The following is a 23996-nucleotide window of genomic DNA, read 5'->3' as shown; positions in this document are numbered from 1 at the left end:
CCCCCCCCCCCCCCCCCCCCCCCCCCCCCCCGGACAACTACCCTCTGGACAACTACCTCCTAGGGCAACCACCCTCTAGGACAACCACCCTCTAGGACAACCACCCTCTAGGGCAACTACCCCCCGGATAACTTTACTAGGGGGTATTTGTCCGGGGGTGGTTGACTGGGGGGTGGTTATCCGGAGGGTGGATGTCCAGGGGGTAGGTGTCCAGCTGGAAGGGCTGTTATTTTTAGGAAAACCAGTTTTCTTTTCTTCACAGTTGTGAACTTCACATGTTTTAGAATTTAAAAATGATTTTTTTGTTGATATTATAACCCTTGTTGTGACAAAATACTCTTGAGCAAAGCAAAGCAAAGCATCTATTGTGCTGTCAAGCTACTATAAGGGGATTTGAGGGCGTGCTCCTGGAATTTGTTCTGGGCTTTATTCATCAAAGATGTGGGATAAGGGTAATAGGGTTAGGATAAGGTAGAGTGTTGGGAGAAGGGTTAAAGTTAGGAATTGCTGTGTGTAAGTAATTTATCCCAGAACATTTGTTGCTCGACTTGTGTCATATGTTCACCCAGAGCTGATTTTTTTTTGAAGTACCGTCCATCACTGATAGCCCATTTACATTTCTTACTCCCTCTGTATCTTCCATGGTTACATCAGGATTACCTACTACCAGTGGTCTGGAGAAGATTCCCCAGGAGTTGCTGAAAAAGTACTTGATCTACGCCAAGGACAAGGTTCATCCTAAGCTTCATCACATGGACCAGGACAAGGTCGCCAAGATGTACTCTGACCTCCGCAGGGAATCCATGGTGAGATACATTTCCAATTCGCACAAAATTATGCAATGTCAACTTGCTTATAACTATAAATATAGACTTTAGTATTTTAGTATTCTATTGGTTAATACACAGCTTATAAAAAAATGACTTTTCTTTTGTCTCTTTCATTTGCATATTCTAATGATGACTCCTATCTCTTGCCCATTTGTATCAGTAACAATCATTCATTTCTCTTTCTTAGGCAACTGGCAGCATCCCCATCACAGTTCGTCACATCGAGTCGGTGATTCGTATGGCAGAGGCCAACGCCAAGATGCACCTGAGAGAGTACGTCAATGAAGACGATGTGAACATGGCCATCCGGGTCATGCTGGAGAGCTTCATAGATACACAGAAATACAGTATCATGAGAAGCATGCGCAAGGTACGTTCACATTGGACCATTTCTACCCTTCCTCTAGTCTAACAGTAATGTAAAGCTGAAAAATAACTACTAGATTATCATGAATCAATTCATCTTAATTGATGTTAATATATAATTACTATTTTGTCAGTTCTGCATCATAATTTGGTAGTAAAAGAAATACAAGAGCTGTAAAATTTAAACTCTCATGGGCATGTATTAAAAGCGGTTCAGATTTATAGAAATTTGGTGAAATGAATCACAACATCATAAGCAAACCAGTCAAACCTGCTTTAGTGACCACCTGTCTACGAAGACCACATTTTTTGTTTCCCTTGAAAATGGTTTCTCATTGAAACATGCACTGAAGGAACCTGTCTATAAAGACCACCTTTTGTGTTTCCTTTTGGTGGTTGCTATAGACAGGTTTGACTGTATTCACATTGACTCTTGATTGACTCTTCAGATTAATGTTTCTTCCTACTTTTCATTTTCTGTCCAGAACTTCTCCCGCTACCTGACGTTCCGACGAGACAACAACGAGCTCTTGCTGTTTGTGCTCAAACAGCTGGTGCAAGAACAGATGTCATTCCACAAAACACGTTATGGCACAGACCAAGACATAGTAGAGATCTCGGAAAAGGATCTTGCTGACAAGGTGAGAATCTCGTGGCTCAAGTGGTGATTTGTGAACGATCCATTATTGCCAGCATAACCTGGTTCTAAATCATTTCATTATTCATAAGACTTTTGATTTTGACATTGAAAGTTTATTGCAATTAAATATTGATATGTTGCTAATTTGCTGATGTAATTTGTAAAGGTTTGAATGGTTCAGTTTATGTTTAGTGTTAACATTCTTGATATTTTTGCATTGAAAAGGAGTTTGTTGAAGAGAAACGCAAACACAGAAATCTGTGTAAACATAAAATGATCAGATTTATTAATTTGATAAGATGGCATGGATTGCTTTGATTTCTGTGTTTGCGTTTCTCTTCAACAAACTCCTTTTCAATGCAAAAATATAAAGAATTTCCTGATGGTGAATACCTTATTGTTGTTTGCTACTCTATCTATGCTTTCCCTGTTGTGAAATGTCTGGTTGCCATTTATTTCTCAATTGTTTGTCTTCTGTGTGTATTCTCAGGCTCGTCAAATTAACATCCTCAACCTGTCTGCCTTCTACGAGAGCGAGATCTTCAAGCTTCACAAATTCACGCACGACACCAGGAGGAAAGTCGTAGTCCAGTCTTTCTGAGCAATGACAGGCTTCCAGTCTGAATTCCGTCATCATCATATGACAATGAAATCGGAATATGAAGAACTTTGAAAAACTGAAATCCAAAGGAACGAGACGACTTGAATATTTCTAGAGCTGTAGCAAGGTGATTGTTTGTGGTGCCTTAGACACAGGTTGGGTAAAACTTGGGAGCTACTTTCTTGCTCTTTTTGTGAAAGATGACCCTGTCTTCCCAGAATTCCTTGTATGTCATGGAGTATTTGAAATAAGTATTTGCTACCCATAACCATCTGATTCAAAGAACTTGAAACCAGTCCTCTAAAACACCATATTTCACTGGAGTTTAAAGGTCCGTTCAGAATTTTATTCAATCTGTGAATGCATAAGAGACACAAAAGGATAATAAATACATGTACAATCTTTGCACATATAAATGAAGACTGATGTATCCAATCCAAACATCAACTAAGCTAATGAAAGCTAAATGCCTACATCAAATTAACTGTATCAACTTCAAGCTCGACATATACTATCATTGAATCAACAGATAAACAAATCTAGAAATTTCTGACAGTGCAGTTTCTATGCTCTGTTCTGAAACTAAAATCAAATCAAATCACTACTTTAACTCCTTGAAATGTGTAGTGTAACCTCATTATAACAAACTCACTAAGACTAAGGAAACTTCCCCGCTGAATACGAAGACTAATCTAAACATCACCGAAACAACGTCTCGTTAATCAAATGTAAGATTAAACCCCTAGTCCTTTGTTTACATCATAACTCACAAACTTCCATTTATAGAGCAAACATTCCAGTTTATAAGCTTACTCTGTTTTGTTCATTCATGTATTTACTAACTCAACTTTCTCACTTAAACTATCACTCTAAATGGCCAACAATAAGCCCCAGGTTAAATAACGTATTAAACCACCTGAATACATTGTATTAAACATATCTACATAGATGAAGCGATATTTAACATCGCATCTGTATGTTATGCATTGTCATTTCTAAAAGCAATAAGACTTCCAATGTAACTCATACAACGTAGACTACAAAGTCCTCAAGCAGGTTCATCCAGATACCGGCATCTCCAGTCGGGTTTTTAGTTTCCTAACTAAAACAACATAGTAAGACTTTCGTCTCCTAAACATCCTTTCCTAACGAAAGAAACATGGCGTCTGTGAACACGTCGCTCTGAACTAGAATTAGCATAAATTCCATACACGCTATGGTAGACGTAAATTAAGCTACGGTGTCTTTTGAATTAAAAGGAAAATAATTCAGCTAACTCTTGGTTTGTCAACAAACCATGTTGCATACCAGCTTTGCTTTGGAGAGTCAACTTAAAACCATGAATAGTTCATGACATTGTTTTCTCTTTTACCGTAACCATGTTCTTGAATTTCCAATTATGACTGTAACATTTTGCTTTTGTATCACAACATAAACATAAAGTTTAATCCAATCAGTGACTGTCTTTACTAGGGACCAACTGTTGATTATTGCCGGCAAATGGTTATTCTGCACTCTCAATTTGACACGTAAACAAAATTCTATAAAGTCTTGAGCCGAGCTTAAGTATCTAGCTCAGGTGTGCATTATGACAGGGAAGGTGGAGGGGGGGGGGGGGGGGGTGGTAGCAGTCCAAATTTCTTTATTCAGGAGACCCATATTTAATCAACATTCTCCGTTATGTAACAACTAACCTCCTTCCAAAGTTGTCATTGGAATTATAATTTATGAAAAAGAGGTCCAAAATTATTTACTTAAATAGAATAGACTGAGCTTGATGGTGGGAATATATACTTTTAATGGTTTGGGGAACCTGGAGCAATATGTGTTTGCTTCATTGTAAGTATGTACAAACATTGTAATTTTCTCATGTAAGTCCATATGTTGGTATCAACAAACATATTTATCTGTATTAAAGTTTGTCAGGAGTATAGTGTTTGTGTTGTACATTTGTTAGCTGAAAGCAGTAGATTGTGTGATTCTGCTTTGCATTATTGTGATTTACATTTGCAAATAAAATTTGTATAAATATGTATACCCCCCGTATCTGTCAATCTCTGTTTCTTTTCTTAATGTTATAGCATAACATATATATACTCAAACTTTGATGTTGACTATATAGTCTGGCAAAACAGCCAACATATTTCTGCCCGTATCCGGAAACCCACCCCCTGGACATCCACCCCCTGGATAACCACCCCCAGTCAACTTCCCCTGGACAACTACCCCAGACAACATCCCCCCTATGACAACTACCCCCCCAGACAATTACCCCCCCCCCCCCAGACAGCTACCCCTTACGACAACCATCCTCTAGGACAACTACCCCCCGGACAACTACCCCCCGGACAACTATCCTAGGGGGTAGTTGTCAGGGGCAGCTGTCCCGAGGGGGAGGAGGGGGGGGGGGTAGTCGTTCTAGAGGGTGGTTGCCCTGGGGGGGGGGGGGTAGGTGTCCAAGAACCATTTCTGCTTGGTGCTTAATTTGGATACTAGTAGTTCAAACATGGAGAGAGAAAGAGAAAGAAAAGCTGGAACGAGGAGGGGAGACAGACAAAGAATGATTCCATGGTACAAAGGAGACTTGTAAAGAGACTCGTAAAGAGGAATAGATTTTATTAAATCTTGTTCCTTGGTGCATATAAATTTGAATCCCAGATTAGAGTCGTAAAATATTCATTCTGCAATTCAAAAGGGCATGTTACTTTTGCCATGTTCTCACAATATTCTCATAGTATTGTGCTATATAAGCGCTATATAAGTGCTATATAAGCGCTATATAAGAACTAGTTATTATTATTATTATTACTATGACGCACATTACAATCTTGTTTTTCCCTTATCCCGGATCGACAGTAACTAAAATCCTACCCAGTTTAACATGGATGGTGGAGTGTCTTTCAAAGTGGGGGTGCATGGGCAAAAAGGGCACTTTCTGGAAAAAAGGGGGCACCTTCAAAGGGTAACCTCCATGCAAAGAATAACAATCTTTATTCATTTTATACACCGCTTCATTATAATTAATATATTGCTGGGGATGATCTTCAAAATTTCTCTTTATGTGGTCGAAGAGACTAGCTGCTTCAACACCATACTTTGCTGCTGCATGTGATAATGAGACATGATTGGGTTTTAAAGGTATTACAAAGTGTTGGTAAAAATATTTAATTCCTCTGAAACTCTTTGATGTTATAACAAGATGCTATAGGAATATCTTTAACCAATCTCCACCGCTGAAATACTTTTTTTTTTTTTAGTGAATTAAACAGTAATTAATAAATCAATTATTAGTTCCAAGCTGCCTGTATTTAAACCGGATCATGTTGTTGTATACTAGCGCCATCTACTGTTGTAAATGGGTCATGGTATAATCGATATTGAAACTGTTACATTCGCCCCGCTCTGGCACCTGATCCACATAATATCCTAGGTAGAACTATGGATCCTTGCCCAATCTCATAATTAAAGAATAGATATGACCTTCAATATACTACTTAATGAGATAAACTGTAAATTCAAGCGAGGGTAGCGAGCAAGTTTGGGGCTAAATTGAGAACAAAATTGCTTTTGGTCACCTTAAATTAGGGGCACATAATATATAGGGGAGGCTATGGGAAATTATTGTTTTGAGGGAGATGAGAGGTGATAAAACACCTTGACATATAGCACATAATATGGTAATTATGTCTCGGTCTTTATAACACGAATGACATTTGGTAAGGCCTAAAAAGGGGCACTTGTCAAAGAAAAAAGGGCACCTTTCAGGGCTTCATCCCCCAAAGATCCCCTCCCCATGATCATATGCTTATGATCATCATGATTATGATGAAGATGAGCAATAGGTGTCCAGATGTGAACAGAATAATAAAAATGAACAGAATATGTGGCCAGCAGTGATGATTATAATTACCGGTAGCTAGAATGATAAATCTGCAAAGAAAATGGTTTATTACACAACTAGGATGTGAAAAAAAGAAATCAACTGAAATAGCTATAAACATGATGGTATGATTAAGCCCTTTTTAAGAGGGACTGGTGATATATGACAAGTATAAGAGGGTTGCACTAGTCAAATAAACAATAAAAGAAAAGTGTAAAAAGGGCAAGTTTAGCAATAAACTATTGCAGAAATAAGATCATGAGCTCCCGCTTGAGCTGCAGACATACTGATACACAACCATAAATTAAACTGTGAACTGATGATATTCATGAAAGAGAAATATGGATGAAATATGAGATGTGATAAGTACGGTATGTTAAAGTTCAAAGACAAGAACGGGGCAGTATATTTCAATTAAAAATGTAATGGAGATGCTCTGATTGATTTTGGAAGGTGACGAGGGGGCATTCCCTTTGAGGTCCACTGTGACCTGAGAAATATCAAAATTAGAAAACGGTCTGCTGCCATCATCAACGCGAGGAGACTGTGTAAACTAAAACCGGAAGAAACTTTGCATTCCCATGCTTAACACTCGACGAAGTTGTAGGAAAGTGACGAAGTAACAGACAATTCAAGTCAAGCAAAGACGTCTGAAATGTAAGTTGTTTGCAAATATCTAATGTTAGATTTGTAGAACATTTATTCTATTTTCCATTAATCCACTTTATATTATTCACCAATGCTCCTTTAAGCATACAATTTCATATTAGTGTCGGTATTACCTACCAAGACGCGGCCAAAACGTTTGTTGAGCTTCGCGGTGGTGCTTGGATGAGCGCGTCCGTGGCGATGAGTACGGGCCGGGCTTAGGGTGATTGTGCCTGTATGCTCCGATACTCTGTTCACAGCTACCTGTTTTCCTGGGATTCTCGAGCAGGCCTAGTACCTTGTATTGTTTGCTGAACCGGCATTGTCCATGTCCCATAATAAGGCGGAAGTGTTAATAGGGGTATTCTGTACTTGTAGTTAACGATATAATGAGTGATTTCAAATTGGGTGTTTAAGGCTGGTGTTAGTGTTTAATAAACACTAACACCAGCCTAAACACCGAAATGGAAATCAGCTGGTGTTAAGGCTTTGACCTCTGAATACCGTCAACTTCCGGTAGCTAGTGTTATCGATTTTGCAAAATTGTCGTCTGCTGAACTGACCTTTGTGGCTGGTGTTAATATTTTACATACAAATGTCCTATTCACTAACACTAGCCCCTAGGGATTAAGCAAATGTTGATTTCCAGTTCGGTGTTAGTGTTGTACCCGCGCACATTCAACGCACGAACGACGCCAATTTATTGTCTGACGATCAAATAAAAATATGTGAAACACGTAATTCCTATATTCTTTCGTGTAAAATTAGTTATTTTCTAAGACCAGAGAAATAGGTGTAAATTTATTCTGTACTTTTCATGATATCTTTAGTTTTGATGTACTATTTTTAAATCATCGTCGTAAAATCAAGTATGTGGTGACGTCACGGCTGGTGTTAAGCTATCGATTTTGATATTGGTATCGGGCTCTTAATTTCATCAGCAAATTCTCCGCTCGATTTAAGAGCTCTTGACTGCTCTAAACACTAACACTAACACTAACACCAAACTTGAAATCACTCATTGTGTTTTGGAATTCTATATGTTTTCTAGTCCTTTTATCTGTCTAACAGTAGGCCTAGATCTATCTACCTGTGTGTATTTTTTCTTTCTCATCTGAATTATTTACAAATTTCATCAGTCACCAATTTCCAAGTTATAAATAAGAACGATGTCTGAATCTGATGAAGGAAAGCAAGTTGAAGCGCCAAAGCAAGGCAATGATGTTGTTCAGAAAACTGTTATTTAACTATAAATTAAATCAAGTTTAAAGCCTCTCTGCACCAGTTTGGCTAGGACTCTACAGTCAGTCGGCAAGTCCGTATGCAAATGAGCAATATCGCTGATTTCGTCGAAGTCGTCTCGCGGCCAAATTCCCGATCTCGAATGGTCTCGTGATATGCGAGAAATATAGTCACGCAGTATGATGGCTTGACGTTTGCAATGCGGTGTGTTATGGTTCATCATGGTGGGGTGAGTAGTTTGGTTGATTATTGAACCTTATTCTGATAAAATTTTGCAAATTTTACGTGCTGGTTAAGTCATGAAATATGGATAGATTCAAATTTCTTCGTTTTTTCAGGCAAATTGCATGTCTTTGGGACAAGTGTGCTCTTGACCCGATTAAAGAGTTAGCCCCAAAATAGTCGAGTCGCACAGAAAGAGCAGATTTTGCCGAATCTGACAGTACCAAATTTGTTTAGGCTCAAAAAAAAAAGTTTCGAGAAATATTGACTTGAAAGTTGCTGATTTTTCGGTAGTTTGACTCCCCGACTACCAAATTTTGGTCACGTGGTTACTGACTTTCCCGTATTTTCGCCATTTTTCGAGGGATACCGAGCCCGTACCGTGAGTTGCATAAATGTCTCTACAGTCCCGTACGTGCTCTTTTGAGTTGGTTTATTGTCATTTCCGATCATATGACTATCGACATCGCGACAATTATCATAATAAATACATGTAGGTAGATCTAGTTCTGTAATCTTACTAACATTAAAAATACGTCGTGTTAAAGTTGTTGAAGTTGTCCTGAAATCTGAATAAACTAGTTGTCATTCATTGCACTGCAGATGCACAAACTGCCTGGCGCAGTGTGCTGGCTAAGAGTAAGAAGACAAGAGTAGACAAGTCATTTGTCATGAATTGAAGACATGATGAAGAAAGTGTGAATGTGATTGTGAAATTTAAATGAATCAAGACTGCAACTGTGCATATTGAATTTAGAAATAACATATTCTCTAATATTTCTGTAATACTTCGGCAATGCCAATCAGAACCAACGTCCTGTCAAAAACCAAAATCAAATTATTGTAGGCTACAGCCTACATACAGTCTTAAAATTTCCTGAATTTTAATCAAACACAATTGTTAAATTTTTGAATGGAATTGTTGCCATTTTAAATAAAACCTCAATTTTAAAATGCTAAAGCAACGACTTTTCTCTGTATGGAAGAGGTTTTGGTAATGATTATGTTTTACTTTTATTCATGGCTGCATACTCTCACTCGAGCTTTAGTTATTTGTAACTTTGAGTAACAAATATAAATATTGATATTTCATTCTGTTTGTTCATCCCCAGGACCTCCCGCCCGGCACGGCCTAAAGTACACATATATGGTGACTCTATAATACGCAATTTGGACTGTCCTGAGGATTTTTTTGATGTAAAACTGTTCTGTAAACCAGGAGCTACTGTAAAAAGACTTGTATATTTTATTAAGAATAGAATTAGAGACGCGTCGGATGCTGATGTTGATTTTGTGATTTTGCACGTTGGGACCAACGATCTTTGCGAAAGTGTTTGGGATTGGACAGGAGTACAGTATTTAAATCTTTATAACGTTGTTCGGGAGATCTTCCCAAGTTCATATATTTTGTTTAGTGCCATCATTCCTCGTTGGGACAGCCAGGAGCTCCACGATAACAGTATTTATTTTAATTTAAAGCTTCACAATCTCGTTACAAAATTGCCATGTACCTGTTTTTTCGACCAATCGGAACTATTTATTAGAACTGACCGCCTGTTTTCGCATGATGGCCTGCATCTGAATGTCGGTGGCAAGTGTGTTCTTGGACGTGAACTTTTTAATAAACTCCATAACTTGCTTGAGCCTGTGTCTGTGGCACGGAGGTATGTGCCCCCTGAACTCAAGCGTCTGTGGACGCCCAAGAAAGTAAAAAAGGTGAAGAAGCAGGAGGAGAGCAAGGAGAAAGAGGAGAGCAAGGAGAAAGAGGAGAGCAAGGAGAGCGAGGAGAGCAAGGAGAGCAAGGAGAAGGAGACTAAAGAGAAGGACAGCAAGGAGAAGGTCGGCAGGAAGAATGAAGGCAGGCGACATCCACCACGTCGACGACACTGGGGGAGGCGCCCAAAGTGGAGTGTCGATTGGGATGGGAATGTTACGCCGAGGAAGACTGCCCCGCAACCAACAAAGGTAGAATTGCCCCCTGGAAGGTTTGTTCCTGAAAATCGGTGTAATGTCCTCATCCCATACTTGCATCTCAACACATGCTACCAGAGGAAGATGGCGAGAGAAATATGCACCCGTCTGCCACAGCCATCTAGTCCTTACATCCTACGAAAGAGGAAGGGGAGGCAGAAGCACCGTCGTGACGTAGCATCCAAGAAGAGAAAGAAAAGGAAAAAGGTAACTTCTGCCTTTATTTTTATGTAATAAGTAGTTTGCTCTTTAGAGTTTGTTGACTAACTTAGAGATGATTGGTACTTAAAAAGCAACATATTACATGTATAATTTTTAGGCTTTTGATGATCATTCTTATTGTGTACTCTGATTCGTGGAACACTAAAAGCTGTACATACTGTATAAGGGCAGGTCCAAGCTATTGTCCCCTCTGGGGGTCAAATTCCATCTTTATATATATTTAACAAACTATACATCATTTTAAAGCTGAAACTATGAATTTTATGAATCTGATAAAAAAAAATTAAAAATATCAAAATACGAAGAATGCCAAGGTCACGAACTTTGATTTTTGTTAATTAGCGTGACGTACGGGACATTACATTTTTATTTTTGTATCTCATTTGAATTATTTGTTTAAAATTAAATACCTCAGGACATGTAGACCATCATGCTAGAAAATAGAAAAAAAATATAGAAACTTTCAAAATTAATTAATTATGCAAATGAGGTAGGTTCCAAAGTGTGATGTCCCGTACGTCACAATTTGACATTAATTTGTTTAATTTTAATTATGAAAATAATTTTTTTTTTTAAAGATATTCTAGGAAGTTCTAATTTAGATGAATACCTAACAAAAAATAGGTTTAACAAAAATTACAAAAATTCTGTGTTGATTACATAATCAAATTAAGAAATGTGACGTACGGGACAAGTGTGTGACGTACGGGACAACCCCATATAAAACCAATGCAAGATGTGAAAAAGGAAATGACCTAAAGGAGAATATATACTGTGTTAGGAAACTTGTTGTATACAGGGATATAAGAACATTCCAACTGGGTCCCTTCTAGGAATTTGTTGTTGTTGTTATTGTTTTAGTCTTAAAGGCGTGTGTCATTCAATTATGAATATTTATTGATGTAATTAGCCTTCAAGCCAGACCCCTGGTATTATCAACTTTGGTATTTTGCCAGTTGATGTCCCCAACATTGGCAGGATGCTAAATATGTAAATCATAATAGTGTACATGTACTAGTTCCTGGAATGAGTCTAATGAAATTATATGGTAGTAGATGCACCAGAAGCTGGCTTTTACAACTCATAGATGCTGCAGGTAAGAATAGCACATGGTATCAAGCTCTCCATGTGAGGTTGTTTTTTGAGATTCTATTTAAATGTCATATATGATGGATTGATGGTAAAGGATTACAGCATACACTGTACATGTACATGTTATGGAGCCAGCTCAGGAATTCTGATCTCCGAAAAACTAAATCATAACTTTTAAGGAAGGATAGCCTTTTTGAGTATTTCACACTCTCACAAATTCAGATTTTCATCACGTTTACACCCATGCATTTTTGTTGATTTACGCTTTAATCTTTTGAATTGTGGAAAAGGTTACACAAACCTTTACGGTTTTAATTTCTTATATCTGGAGGTGTTAATAAGATGTCTTTAATCAATACAAAAAACATTCAAGATTTACATTTTTGCATCCATCTTTCACAAACATGTACATTAATGTACATCAAAATTCTTGAATATATGACAGCAACATATACATGTACATATTCTAATCTGTGATAAAGAGATTTAAAAAAGACAATATGTTCAGCATTATCTTTGAATTCCTTCAAAATTCTATGATATTACTAATTTACTATCAAGTAATTCAAACAAGCTATGAAGAAAAGATTTCATATTTGTAAAGTATCTTTGTTCACAAACACTTAGAGCATAAGAAATATTCTTTGACAAAATATGATGTGCCGAGTGTGCCCCTGTGTTTCAAACAAGTTTAAATGAAAAGTTTTCAAGTTCATCTTCTTCATTAATTATCATTTTAAAACATTTACATGTAGCACTGTTGAATGGAATGGATGAAAGAAATTATGAGAAAAGAAGCATGTCTGCACATGATAGATGGGTAAATGGAATAAAAATGGTAATACATTTAAAGTGTGTATGAATGTAATTTAATTTGTTTTCTTTATTAAAGTAATATTTGTATTGATTTACCTCATAAATTAACACAGAGGATATTAAGTGATGGTCAGATGATCTAATTGGGTTAAAAAACACTCTAATTGTCACTGATTTAAGTTAAAGTTGTTCATATTTAACAAATTTTGACGAAAATTCTTCATTTCAATGCATTTTCCCATAGGGAAAAGTTGTCCCGTACGTCACGTGTCCCGTACGTCACATACACACATTTGTGTTTTGGTATATTACATAACAACGAAAGGTCAGAAAAATCTGGTTATAGTTGTGATTAATGCTTGATTCCATAATGAATTAAGATATCTTTACCATAAATCTCTTAACTTAATAAATTCAGAGAACTTTTACGAAGAACTTATTTTTGAAAAAGTCACAAATTCTCTGGTCCCGTACGTCACGCAGCACATTAATTACATTAAAAATTAATTTATGAATTGGTCAGAACTAAAACTTTCCACAAATGAAGTAGCCCATAATAGCCACAGACTCATACCAAAAGATAGCCATATAAATAATTTCATCTGTTGTTATTTCTTGTTTAAAGTCTCTGAATGTCCCGTACGTCACAATCCAAATAGCTTGGACCTGCCCATAATTGTAATTTTAAGCTCAACTTTATAAACAAATGAATTTTATGTTTCGTGTATTGTATGTACAATTGTACATACTAAAACTTTACTAATACTATACATGTACATAAATTACAATGTAGATACCAAGATAACATAATTGATTTGAACATACATTTGTGCATGTACATGTATATCTTTTGAATAACTTCATGTTTTTAATAATTATCATTTATGCAGAGAATACAATGTTGGACAACAATGTGCCCCCACGCGACTGATCCAACTTCTGTCAGCACTACAATCAAGTCAACCAATGTAAAACATCAAGCGACCCGTCTAGAGACCACATTTGTGTTATTGATCCATGTACTTTTTATTTTGAGCCAGCAGCTGGGGTAAGGAAAAAGAAAAGCTCAGGTGAAGAAAAGGCAGTGTTTAGGTGTAAAAAAAACAGAAGTGACCCTTGTGCAATATGTAATCGGGCAATAGTTTCTAAATGTTTCCATCTTTGGTCTGCACGTTCAGATAAGTTAGTTAATATAATTCGTTCTAAACAACCTGACATACAAGATGATCAGTGCATTTGTAATGCATGCCGACAAAAGTATACAAAAAAAGCAGACAATCCTGAATATACCCCACAAAAATCAAGGAAAAAAGAAAGGCCTCCATGTTTTCTGTCGCATGATTTTTTATGTCACAATATTTCTGAGCTTGACTCGAGATTAAATGTGGAAGAATTTAACAATACATTCTGTCTTAATTATGCCACTCTCCCTGATGAAGTCCCCCTTTGCAGAAAACACAGATCCCACATAACCAATTTTTCTGGACTCGGATACTGTTGTGTATGTTCTGTCACTTTACGTCCAACTGTTAAACGCTATGCTTTGTGTAATAATCAAGAGGTAGACCTGTTCAAATTACGTGAAATTAATGATGAACTCAATGTCGATGACAACAGTATAATTTGTAAACAGTGTTATAATCTATCAACCAGGAATTCTCCTGAGGTAGTTGTACACACATTAAGTGATATCAAATTTACTTTAGACACAGAGTTGGTATTAAATGACACACCAGAGTCAATTTTATTAGTAACTTGTAACCAGACCCTAAAGACTGTATATTCATGGTGCATGGAAAATCATGGATTCTTATTCATGGATGCTTATGACCTTTTTTTACAAAATCTTATGACCAATTGCCAAACCGACTGGATATATGATGATTGTTATAGAACAGTAACATGGTTTCGTGGGAAGATACAAGGAACATTCCAGAATGTATTATCAAAACACAAACTTTCTAGGCAACATGGATTATTTTATTATATTTCTAATGTTTCCACAGAACAGTTGCTGAATGCTGTTCACTATGCACATGCTAAAATCAGAATTCTCAATAAAGGTGTAGAAGATGATAATGTTGATATTACGAGAAAACATGGGGAAGGTGGTTCTATGGACCTAATGTACCAGAAAGTCATCCTTGATGCCAATGAAAGATTAGTTATGCAAACGAAAAATATTACGCAAACTTATACTCAAAACCCTCTTTCCGTTGATGAATTCAATTTTGATAGTGCTTTAGCCAGCTTCGACCCTTTGATCTGGAATATTATTTCACTTCTTACAGCTAATTTAGAAGAGCTTAAGTTTTTCAAAAAATCTTCTATCTGTTTTACGAAAGATTTCATTAAATTCCCAAATGAAGAATCATCACATGGGAAACGAAGAAAAACGAGACGTGTTGTTGCCGTATTCATCATGCAATATGCCTTAACGGATTTTTCCACTTATCCATTTCATATCATCATGGCAAATTTGATTAAAAGATACTCACATTCATCCACACTTTTGAAATTAATGAATCAAATTGGGTTATCTTGTTCAGAAGCTACCTTGGAACGATTTTTACAGACTGTGCAAGATTCCAGGGATTCTTCAGGTCTTTTATCTTGTCTGAATGAGAGTGCGGTAACCCATGTTACTATAGACAACATCGATGTTTTAGCCTCTTTTGCAGCAGTTAATCCTAATCAACCACGGAGCTGGCATGGAACCTCTATAATGGCACAACAACCCAAACCAGTAACTGAGTTGTTGCATCCGACATATGAACTAATTTCTCAAGTTAATAATGATAGTTCAGTAATCTCCCAGGTTAAAAGTGATGGAAAGAAAAAGCCGTCGGCAAGAAAAAGAATCAAGTTACACGACCCTTCATTGGCAGTTGGGAAGGATTACTTTCAACCACCAAAATTTAAAACATACATGAGGTCCAATGTGTCTTGGGAAACATTTACTATAAGTGACAATGAAAATGTCGCTTTAAGTTCAATATGTGATAAGATGTTTTTGTATGCTGCAGAACGATTTGCAACTATTAATGACAATAGTATTTTAGTTCCAAGCTTTAAACCAAAGTTAATTGTTGAAAGTCGAAACCAGAATATTGAGAAATCTCAGTTTTCTTATCTTTATATCCTTGACCATAAAGCAGATCATCCACAGACGTTGAAATATTGCATGGAACTGCTTTATGATCTTTTTCAGGTGTCAAAGAAGGTAAATCATCTGGTTGTATCTGGTGATGGTGCAACCTTTAAAATGCTATTGGAAATAAAGAGGGAGTATGGGGAGTCTCTCGATTGGTTTATACCCTACATAGGAGACTGGCATTTTCTGAAGAATTATCAAGAGGTTATCATGAAAATATTTTGGGATGCTGGCCTACGAGAAATTGCCAAAGCAACTCACAAAACTATTACACTTCAGAGTCTTTCAAACTGTTCAAATTTTAAACGAACCCAGCGTTTCTTACTTCAAGCACATGAAGCTCTTCTTCTATTTCAATTCAAATGTTTCTTAGACTACAGAAGTGGTAAAGCATGTACATACACAAACGATATGTTTATGCAGCAAATTAAAGATGTTGTTAAGTTATTGAAGGTAAAAGATGGTGTGTTTGATGGTAGCGCTTTCAGAGATTCTCAAGAAGTCTTGCTTCAATCTCCAATGTATCTCTCGCTTAAAAAGGATTTTCATGATTACTGTACCGAAATGTCGGATAAATATGAGACCTTCAAATTTTGGAATGCATTTATTCATGTAGATTGCATGGCTTATATTCAATTGTTTTTGGCGATTCGTTCAGGGAATTGGGACCTAAGGAATGGTGCGATAAAGCAGATGGTGCCTCTTTTCCATGCTTTTGACCGTGTAAATTACTCAAAAATGATTCCTCATCATCTCGCTTTGATGGAAGCTTTACCGGATCACATACTAGACCATTTTAGGAGAGGAGCTTTTGTAAATAGTATAAAAGGAATGGAATTTTGTTCAGCTGCCCTAGATGAGAGCCACGAAATGTTAATTAATAAGGATGCCAAGGTATGTTTATGTAGAGGTTTGCCAAAGAATATGCAGAAGGTTGCAAGTAGTATTCAATATCAAGCTAAAGTAATTCAAAATTTTGGTACACAGTTGCAGTTCTCTGAGGTTTCCAACCCTGTTCATAGGGATTTGTCATTGTCTGTTATCAAATCAGAGTTTGCAAATGTAGTGTGCTACTACAAGAAGGTAGGAGAGAGTGACATGTTTTCACCTGAGCAAAATGCTGTGCTACACCATGCTTTTAATGGTGCATCTACATCGAGCATCCAACAGAACGATCTTCTCTCATATCGTAAAATCGGCTTTGATGCCTACACTTTTTTTTGCAAGTCCCAGGTTCTCAAAGATAACAGTATTGCAAAGCCAACTCTTCATAAGCACACCTTAAAAACCTTTTCAAAACCTAAAGTTTCACGGAAAAAAATAACAAGTCTTGAAAAAGAAAAAAAATTGATAACCCTTTGTTACAAAAGAACTATTGCATACTCTGCAGAAAAAAATCAACCAGTTCGTGCCTTATGTCAATTTATAGCAAAACCTCGTGCATTATGTGGACATGACAATTTGCCACACAAAGGTAGCAAATACATAATCTATGATATATTTGAGAAGCGTTATGTGGATAAGTACAAGGTTGTTACTAATGCTCCTTCTATTGAATTTGCAGAGTCATGTTTTATAGGCGAGGGAATGAATATCATATATTCAGCTCCCCTTCCCCATACTAGAGTTTTTGAGGAATATGTTTCATTCATTGTTTCAAGATGGATATTGTCATATTATAAGAAAGGGTTCAAGGAAGTACGTATTCTTTTTGATCAGGTAAATACACAGGGTTTATCTCCCAAAGGAATAGAGCGGTCTAGACGTGATGATGAAGAAAACATTGATAATGTGTTCGAAGATATAGATGACAATACACCACTCCCATCAAATTGGTCAAAGTTTTTGAAATGTCGACGCAATAAACACACACTGATCCGTTATCTATCAAGAAAATTTTTAGACTTAGTAAAGCCTCACTTAAAAGAGGGACAAGTATTTGTCACCTCTGGTGGATTTCATGTAGGTCTTGATACATTTCCAGATTGGTCAGGAGCTAAAGTAACAAACTCTGGTATTGAAGACCACCTGAAACACAACCATGAGGAATCTGATACACAGATATGGCTTCATGTTTTCGACACTGTGTGCACAAGTATTCTAATATATTCCATAGACCGAGATGTGGGTTTAATAGGGTTACCCTTAAAGTTCAATGGCAAACTAATCTGCATCCAGTATAAAGCGAGGGTAGGAGATGAAAGATATTTGAATTTGAATGCTTTACAGGATGCTATTTCATCAGACTCTGACATGTCTCCATTAGTAGAAAAGCAAACAAATTTAGGTTTATGTGTGCAGATGTTGTATATTAGTACAGGATGTGACTTTGTGTCTTATTTTGCTCGTCTGGGCAAGAGTGCCTTTTTCAAAGCATTTTTGCAATACTCCTCATTTATTTGCGGAGAAACCACAAGAAATACATTAGGAAATTTAACATGTACTGATCTTGAAAGTAACATTGAACAAGGATTACTCTCCTTTTATAGATTAGTTTTGTGTGTATATTACAAGGCTAATAGAGCTTCATTGCACAATTTTGAATCTCCTTTTGAATTATTTAACAGTGTAAATGATGCAACACCCCTTCAGCAACATTACAATGCTTTAGAAATAGTAAGAAAGGCATCTTGGACTGGCTCGTACGAAGACCAACTAATGCCTTCCAACTCTGCATTGAAATTTCATTGGCTGAGGTCATGCTGGGTTAGTCAGGTTTGGAACAGCTGCACTGTACCAAATTTTCAATATCCAGATATTAACAGTTATGGATTTGTTGTCATACATGATAATGGAAAGCAAATTATAGATGTTACATGGGATACTGACGAAAATTTAGAGAAAGTCCGGAACAATATGATGTATCTAACTAGGGGTTGTGGTTGCAGCAAAAACAAATGTTCAACTCGTCAGTGTAAGTGCAAAAAGAATAATCAGTTATGTGGCCCAGGGTGCAGATGTAGAAATTGCACTAATATTCCAATCCCTTCTGAAGAGTTGCATGATGATTCAATTTCTTCATCCTCTGACGATGATGACGATGAAGAGACCGATGAAGAAGTCGATGAATGCGTACATGTAGTCGATGAATTGTTAAACCAAGATACTGATTTTCAGGATGGTGTAACCGATAACCACTTTACATGCTCTGATCTGTCTGAAGACGAGTTATTTTAGTGGTATTTGAAATACCTAAATATGTAATTCACCCGTAACAACCAGACATTTACCGGATACATGAAATACTGGCGATGCGGAGGAAATCAACTTTATTGATGTGTAATAAATAGAGACAGTCTGCCCAACCTCATTTTTTATACTACGGGTCATGCAGATTTTAATTATATTTTGCTAAGATATGTAACAATGAAACCATTTAGGGGACAGGCCAGTTCCCATTCTTCCTGTGTGTGATGTAAACATGTACATGTACATAGTATTCTATTTTATATACGTAAATTTCAAGTTTATTGATTTGAGACACAGCACAAGTATTTCAACAGTACTTTACTTTGTATACTATAGATACATAACCTAGTTCCAGCTTGCTGGAGGAAATATGCCAAAGAAGTCTTTCCTGTCATTTTATACTTTTCTTACCAAATGTATGTTGTATGAGTTGTGATTGTTTACTGTCAACATTTTCTGAATTAAGAAAGTTGTTTCTTGCCTCTTTTTCTTATGATTCGATAACAAGATAATTTGTCTGCCTTGTGCCAAAAGGGCCTCATGACTATGTTGACTATGACTATGTAAAGTCAATTAGGCTAAGGACGTTTTGTAATAGGATCAATGCTTATGATATTATATAACAACATAAGGTGTGTTTAACAAGTATGTAAATATACATTTTTATTGCAGGGTTTATACCTACCAGTAGCCCTAACTTGCTGAAGGAAACTTGCCAAAGAGTTAGATGTCTTCTGCCATGTTTTCACAGAAGAATTTGTGATGATACTATTGTTTGCTTTCAACATTTACTTACCGTTACTGAAGAAGATTTCTTGCCTTGCTACTGTTACTATGACATGTCATTTACATATAACATGTTTAAGTTATTTTGAGTGAAGAAAGTTATCAATACATATTTGTTTTGACATTATACAGGTATATATGAGAGCATTATCTTGCTAGACTAAATTTAACTTGTCGGAGAAATGCATTTAAGGTGTCATATTATATTCTGCTGTGTAATGTATGTGTGAAGAATTTTTTGTCTTCTTCATGTAGTCTGTTACTTTAACATTTTTGTACAAAAGAAAGTGTCCTACATCTATTCAAAGTGGATCTCTGACAAGATATTGTATATAATATGTGTAAGTTATATTGTGTAAGTATTTATATAGTTTTTTTTTTTTTCATATGGTGCAACTCCTATCCTTATCTTGCTGGAATAGACTTGCCAAAGAAATACTCCTGCCATTGTATTCCATTATGTGTCTGGATCTGCGATTAACACTCATTGAATACTATCAGCATTATTTTGTTGAAGAAAATGTATTTTGAACCATATCATGATAGACTGATATCTTTTATTTTGTCGGGGGAGAGATAGAATTATTATGCCATTTGGTCGATCTGTTAATATTTTTGTCATACATTTGTCTCTTACAAATTGTATGTGCATATTTTACTTGTATACTTGTGTGCTTTATCTGCATTCCAACTTAACTTAACTGAACTTAACATTCTTGTTGTTCATTTATGGAAGTGAGAATTTTCATGTACGCTGACTTTGTTTTATAAAGTTAGAGCCACGTCTGCGTAATCTAATGTGTGTGATATTCAGGGACCTGCCACTTATTTGTTGTACGCAATGTATACCATTTGATATTCATGTCATAAACTTATGTTTACGAGTTAGATTTATTCTTTTTCTCCTTTTTATATAGTGTTGCTGTCAAACACCTTGTTTTTTAGTCTAGTTAAGTGGAGAGTGGTTGACAGATGATTGAAGATGGAATAAACGAAGAGAGTGAGGGAGAGAAAGAGAGAGAGAGTGAGGAGTGGTTGGAATAGTACGAGAAGATGTACAGTGTGTAGGGCTGGATCCACAGTTTTGAGAAAGGGGGTGGGGGATGCAGGTGTGGAGCTTTTGCATTTTTCATCAAAGAAATATTGCTTGGCAAAAATAGGGGGTGTACGCCACCCCCCCCCCCCCCCCCCCGGGATCCTACCATGGTGTGCAGAGAGAGAGCGTGAGATTAAATACATGAAGACTGAAATAAGAATGAGAAGGATTCCAACAACAAAAAAACATTAAGAAGCAATCTCAAATGAAGGAAAATTTGATTAAACAAATTAAATATATCAATCAAAAGTAAATTTTGATCGAAAGATATATAGTGGTGAATTAGGGAGGGTATTTCAGGGGGACCCGTTTTTCATTAGTAATCATAGGGTGTGGGGGCATTGGGTTTTTTGCTTGTCGGATAATTTGAGCTGGGATATAGATCTAGTTCATAACAAAAATAAAATGAACTGACCCCCCCCCCCCCCCATCTCTTTCTTACTTTATTATGCTTAAAAACTTAAATCCTTCATGAATAGTTTATCCTTTTATTTGTGTGTGGAACCGTAATTACTTTGCCATGAAATAAACGGCGGCAATGAGATGTGCCATACGTCAACGTGACCCTATAGAACAGAGCTCGGAGCTAGAGCTAGACTTCGTTGGTACACACGAGCTGCCTACCATGAAAGTGGTTATATGGGACTAGACAATCGGTACTTCTGCTTATAAGAAAATACCTACTGAGATTTAAACTTTGAATTTACGATGAAATAAAAGAAAATTTGTCTTAAGATACAAATCAAGAAAGTAATTCGTTAAAAACTCTCTCAAAAGCGATATTTTAGAGGAAATCGAAACCGAATCGTTGCCGATGAAAATAACGTCAGTGAGTAAGCGGAGATAGACCAATCAGAAGATCGGATTTCATTCGCGGTTCCACGATCTAATCTAAACTAATTTGAAGGTGGACAAGGTGGGGGAAAAGCGTGCTCTTGACCCGATTAAACAAGAATCTTCATAAAAGTGAATATTTTTAGCTAGATTAATATATTTTTCACGGGAATAATGTTCAAATCCGCAGGCTCAGAGATTAATTGAAGGAAAAAATGGATTTTCCCTACACACAAATGAAATGTATTTCTTCGGTAAATTTGCCAGTAGTTTTCGTCCATTTATTTAATTTTTAAAATTAAACAAAAATAATATTATGGCAGTTTCATCCTTACTCTTTATAAAAATGCTTAAATCTCAACAAATGGATACATTTTGACCGAGTTATAAGGATTTCTAAACACACGTTCAAATCGCCAGTACGGGGTCAAATTGAGGTCAACGCCGCAGAGAGTTCTATGAAAGAGGCGACTTTTTGCGGGCTTGCCGACTGACTGTCTAGGAGGGATTATACATCCCTGCATGGTCACCGACAGGTGGTTATCTCATCAAATCAGCTCTCAATTAACATAAGAAAAAGGGAACGAGCAGTCACCACTAAGGCATTGTTTTCTATATAGATAGCGCAAGTAGCTACATGTATAAGTAGTGCAGTGGGGCTTTTAACAGGTGCGGAACTGTAGAGCGTATTGGACTATTGGTTGTCGTGACAGTTAAAATGTGTCTCTTCATTGGTACTTGTGACCTTTCAACGATGTAAGGAATTTGAATGCCATGCATGTCATAAGATCTGCATACCATGTACTACAATGTCTGTAGCCAGCTTTAACTGGTTTAATTTATAAATCTGTTACAATATATCAAAGAATGAGCTACATGTATAATTTCAGGTCATCAAATATTTTACTGTCAAGCCTACAATATTTGACATTTGGAGACAGTATGAATCTGAAACTGAGACCATTCAAGAATGAAAATGGTATTAATGTATGTTTACTATTCTGAGTAGGTTAATCAATGTTGGCAAATCTTCAGTTTGACCACTGTTGTAGATCTGTTGTAGAAGACTAGATATCATACAGTGTATCATGATTTTAATGCAAATTTGGTCAATAATTCATGCAAAAGAAGAATATGGATCTATTACCAACAATAATTGCAAAGTACCTGCCTGATCCATAAACTATCTATGGTTATTCCTGATGCCCTTGAAAGGTAGTTCACCAAGTTCGTGTGAAGGTAAGCAGGAAATTCAGAGAAGTGGATATAACAACATTATTTTAAAGATCTACCCCCCCCCCCCCCCCCCCGTAAGTATCATAAGATTGTAGCTAACAAATTTTAAATAATCAAAGATTGAATATTTTTGATGTACTGTAGTTAGTGAATTTCAGACATTTTCAAAACTAAATGGTTTAAATCTTTCTCCATAACAATAATATTCCCAAAGCCTGATTGATGTTTTTTTTTTTTTTTTTAAAGAAATAGAATCTGAGCAACTGCTTGTTGACATTTTGTAGTTTTATTCCGTAATTCCACAAAAATAATGGCACAGGTTTGCTTTGAAGGCTCTCTTTTGATTGCTGGTACTAAAAGATATATGTAATGTTAGTTATTGTTATCATCTTTTGAGCACCAGACTGGCGTAAAGAAAATATAATGCTTCAGCAGTCAGCACCCTTCTACCGCTGAACATGATACTGTTTGCTTTACTGCATGACCCTTTTTTAGTGTCCATGAGTTTGATATTGCGGTTAGTAATTAGTGCTGCTTTCATGTGGATGTGAATCGATATGGAATTGTAATAATAAAAAAATAAAAGAAAGAGAGAAAAAGTTTGGAAGGCTATTTGGTTTAGCATTTGAAATGAAAACGGGATAATCATGAAATATGATAGACCAGGGCTGGATTCTAACAGGCGCCTAGGACACATGAAAGCCTGGACCCCAATACATTTGAAATGTTTACATTGAGCTTGTGCATAAAGATTATAAGAAGTTCAGTCGGACCCCTTTAAAAAAAGTTAGTGCAGAGCCCTCGATATGCACATGAATGGTGATGAAATTACTATGACAGGAGGGGGGAGGAGGGTTAGGCCTTTAATGTACTGTGCATGAAATTGTTGTGCCTGTGCATAATGCTCTTGATGTACCAAGGGACGATAAGAACTTCAGAAAGAGAGAAGAAAAAGGGGGATAATAAATGAATAGTAATAATAATAATGATAATAATAATGATAGTCCATTAGCACAGCTACTACATGTATATGAATATATACTCTACTGCGCTTAATACAAAGTATCATATCACTACCCGGGCAGCTGTATAGCTGAGCCGCCATAATAAGACGCTAGAGCATGAACTGACAATAGGATTTTGTATTGCGCCCACATCTCAATATTTGTTT

General features: G+C 36.5%; 2 protein-coding genes across 2 annotated transcripts in view; both read left to right on the top strand.

Annotated features, from left to right (window-relative positions):
• LOC579797 (DNA replication licensing factor mcm2) overlaps window positions 1-4483 on the top strand; it is a 14752-nt gene extending 10269 nt beyond the window's left edge. The window contains 4 exon segments of the mRNA XM_030972109.1: window positions 655-806; window positions 1018-1200; window positions 1682-1837; window positions 2327-4483. Of these exon segments, the coding sequence (XP_030827969.1) occupies window positions 655-806; window positions 1018-1200; window positions 1682-1837; window positions 2327-2437 (602 nt within the window). The 3' untranslated portion in view covers window positions 2438-4483.
• A 3789-nt stretch (window positions 4484-8272) lies between these two features.
• Window positions 8273-17075, top strand: LOC115919277. The gene is made up of 3 exons (XM_030972666.1): window positions 8273-8436; window positions 9542-10607; window positions 13421-17075. The coding sequence occupies exons 1-3, from the start codon at window positions 8429-8431 to the stop codon at window positions 13580-13582; spliced, it is 1236 nt and encodes a 411-aa protein (XP_030828526.1). The 5' UTR covers window positions 8273-8428; the 3' UTR covers window positions 13583-17075.
• Window positions 17076-23996: the final 6921 nt, after the last annotated feature.

The sequence above is a fragment of the Strongylocentrotus purpuratus genome, unplaced genomic scaffold, assembly GCF_000002235.5.
Source record: "Strongylocentrotus purpuratus isolate Spur 01 unplaced genomic scaffold, Spur_5.0 spur5_scaffold_6, whole genome shotgun sequence".
NCBI lineage: Eukaryota > Metazoa > Echinodermata > Echinoidea > Camarodonta > Strongylocentrotidae > Strongylocentrotus > Strongylocentrotus purpuratus.
The sequence above is the reverse complement of the archived record's forward strand: the minus strand, read 5'-3'. Positions and strand labels throughout refer to the sequence as shown.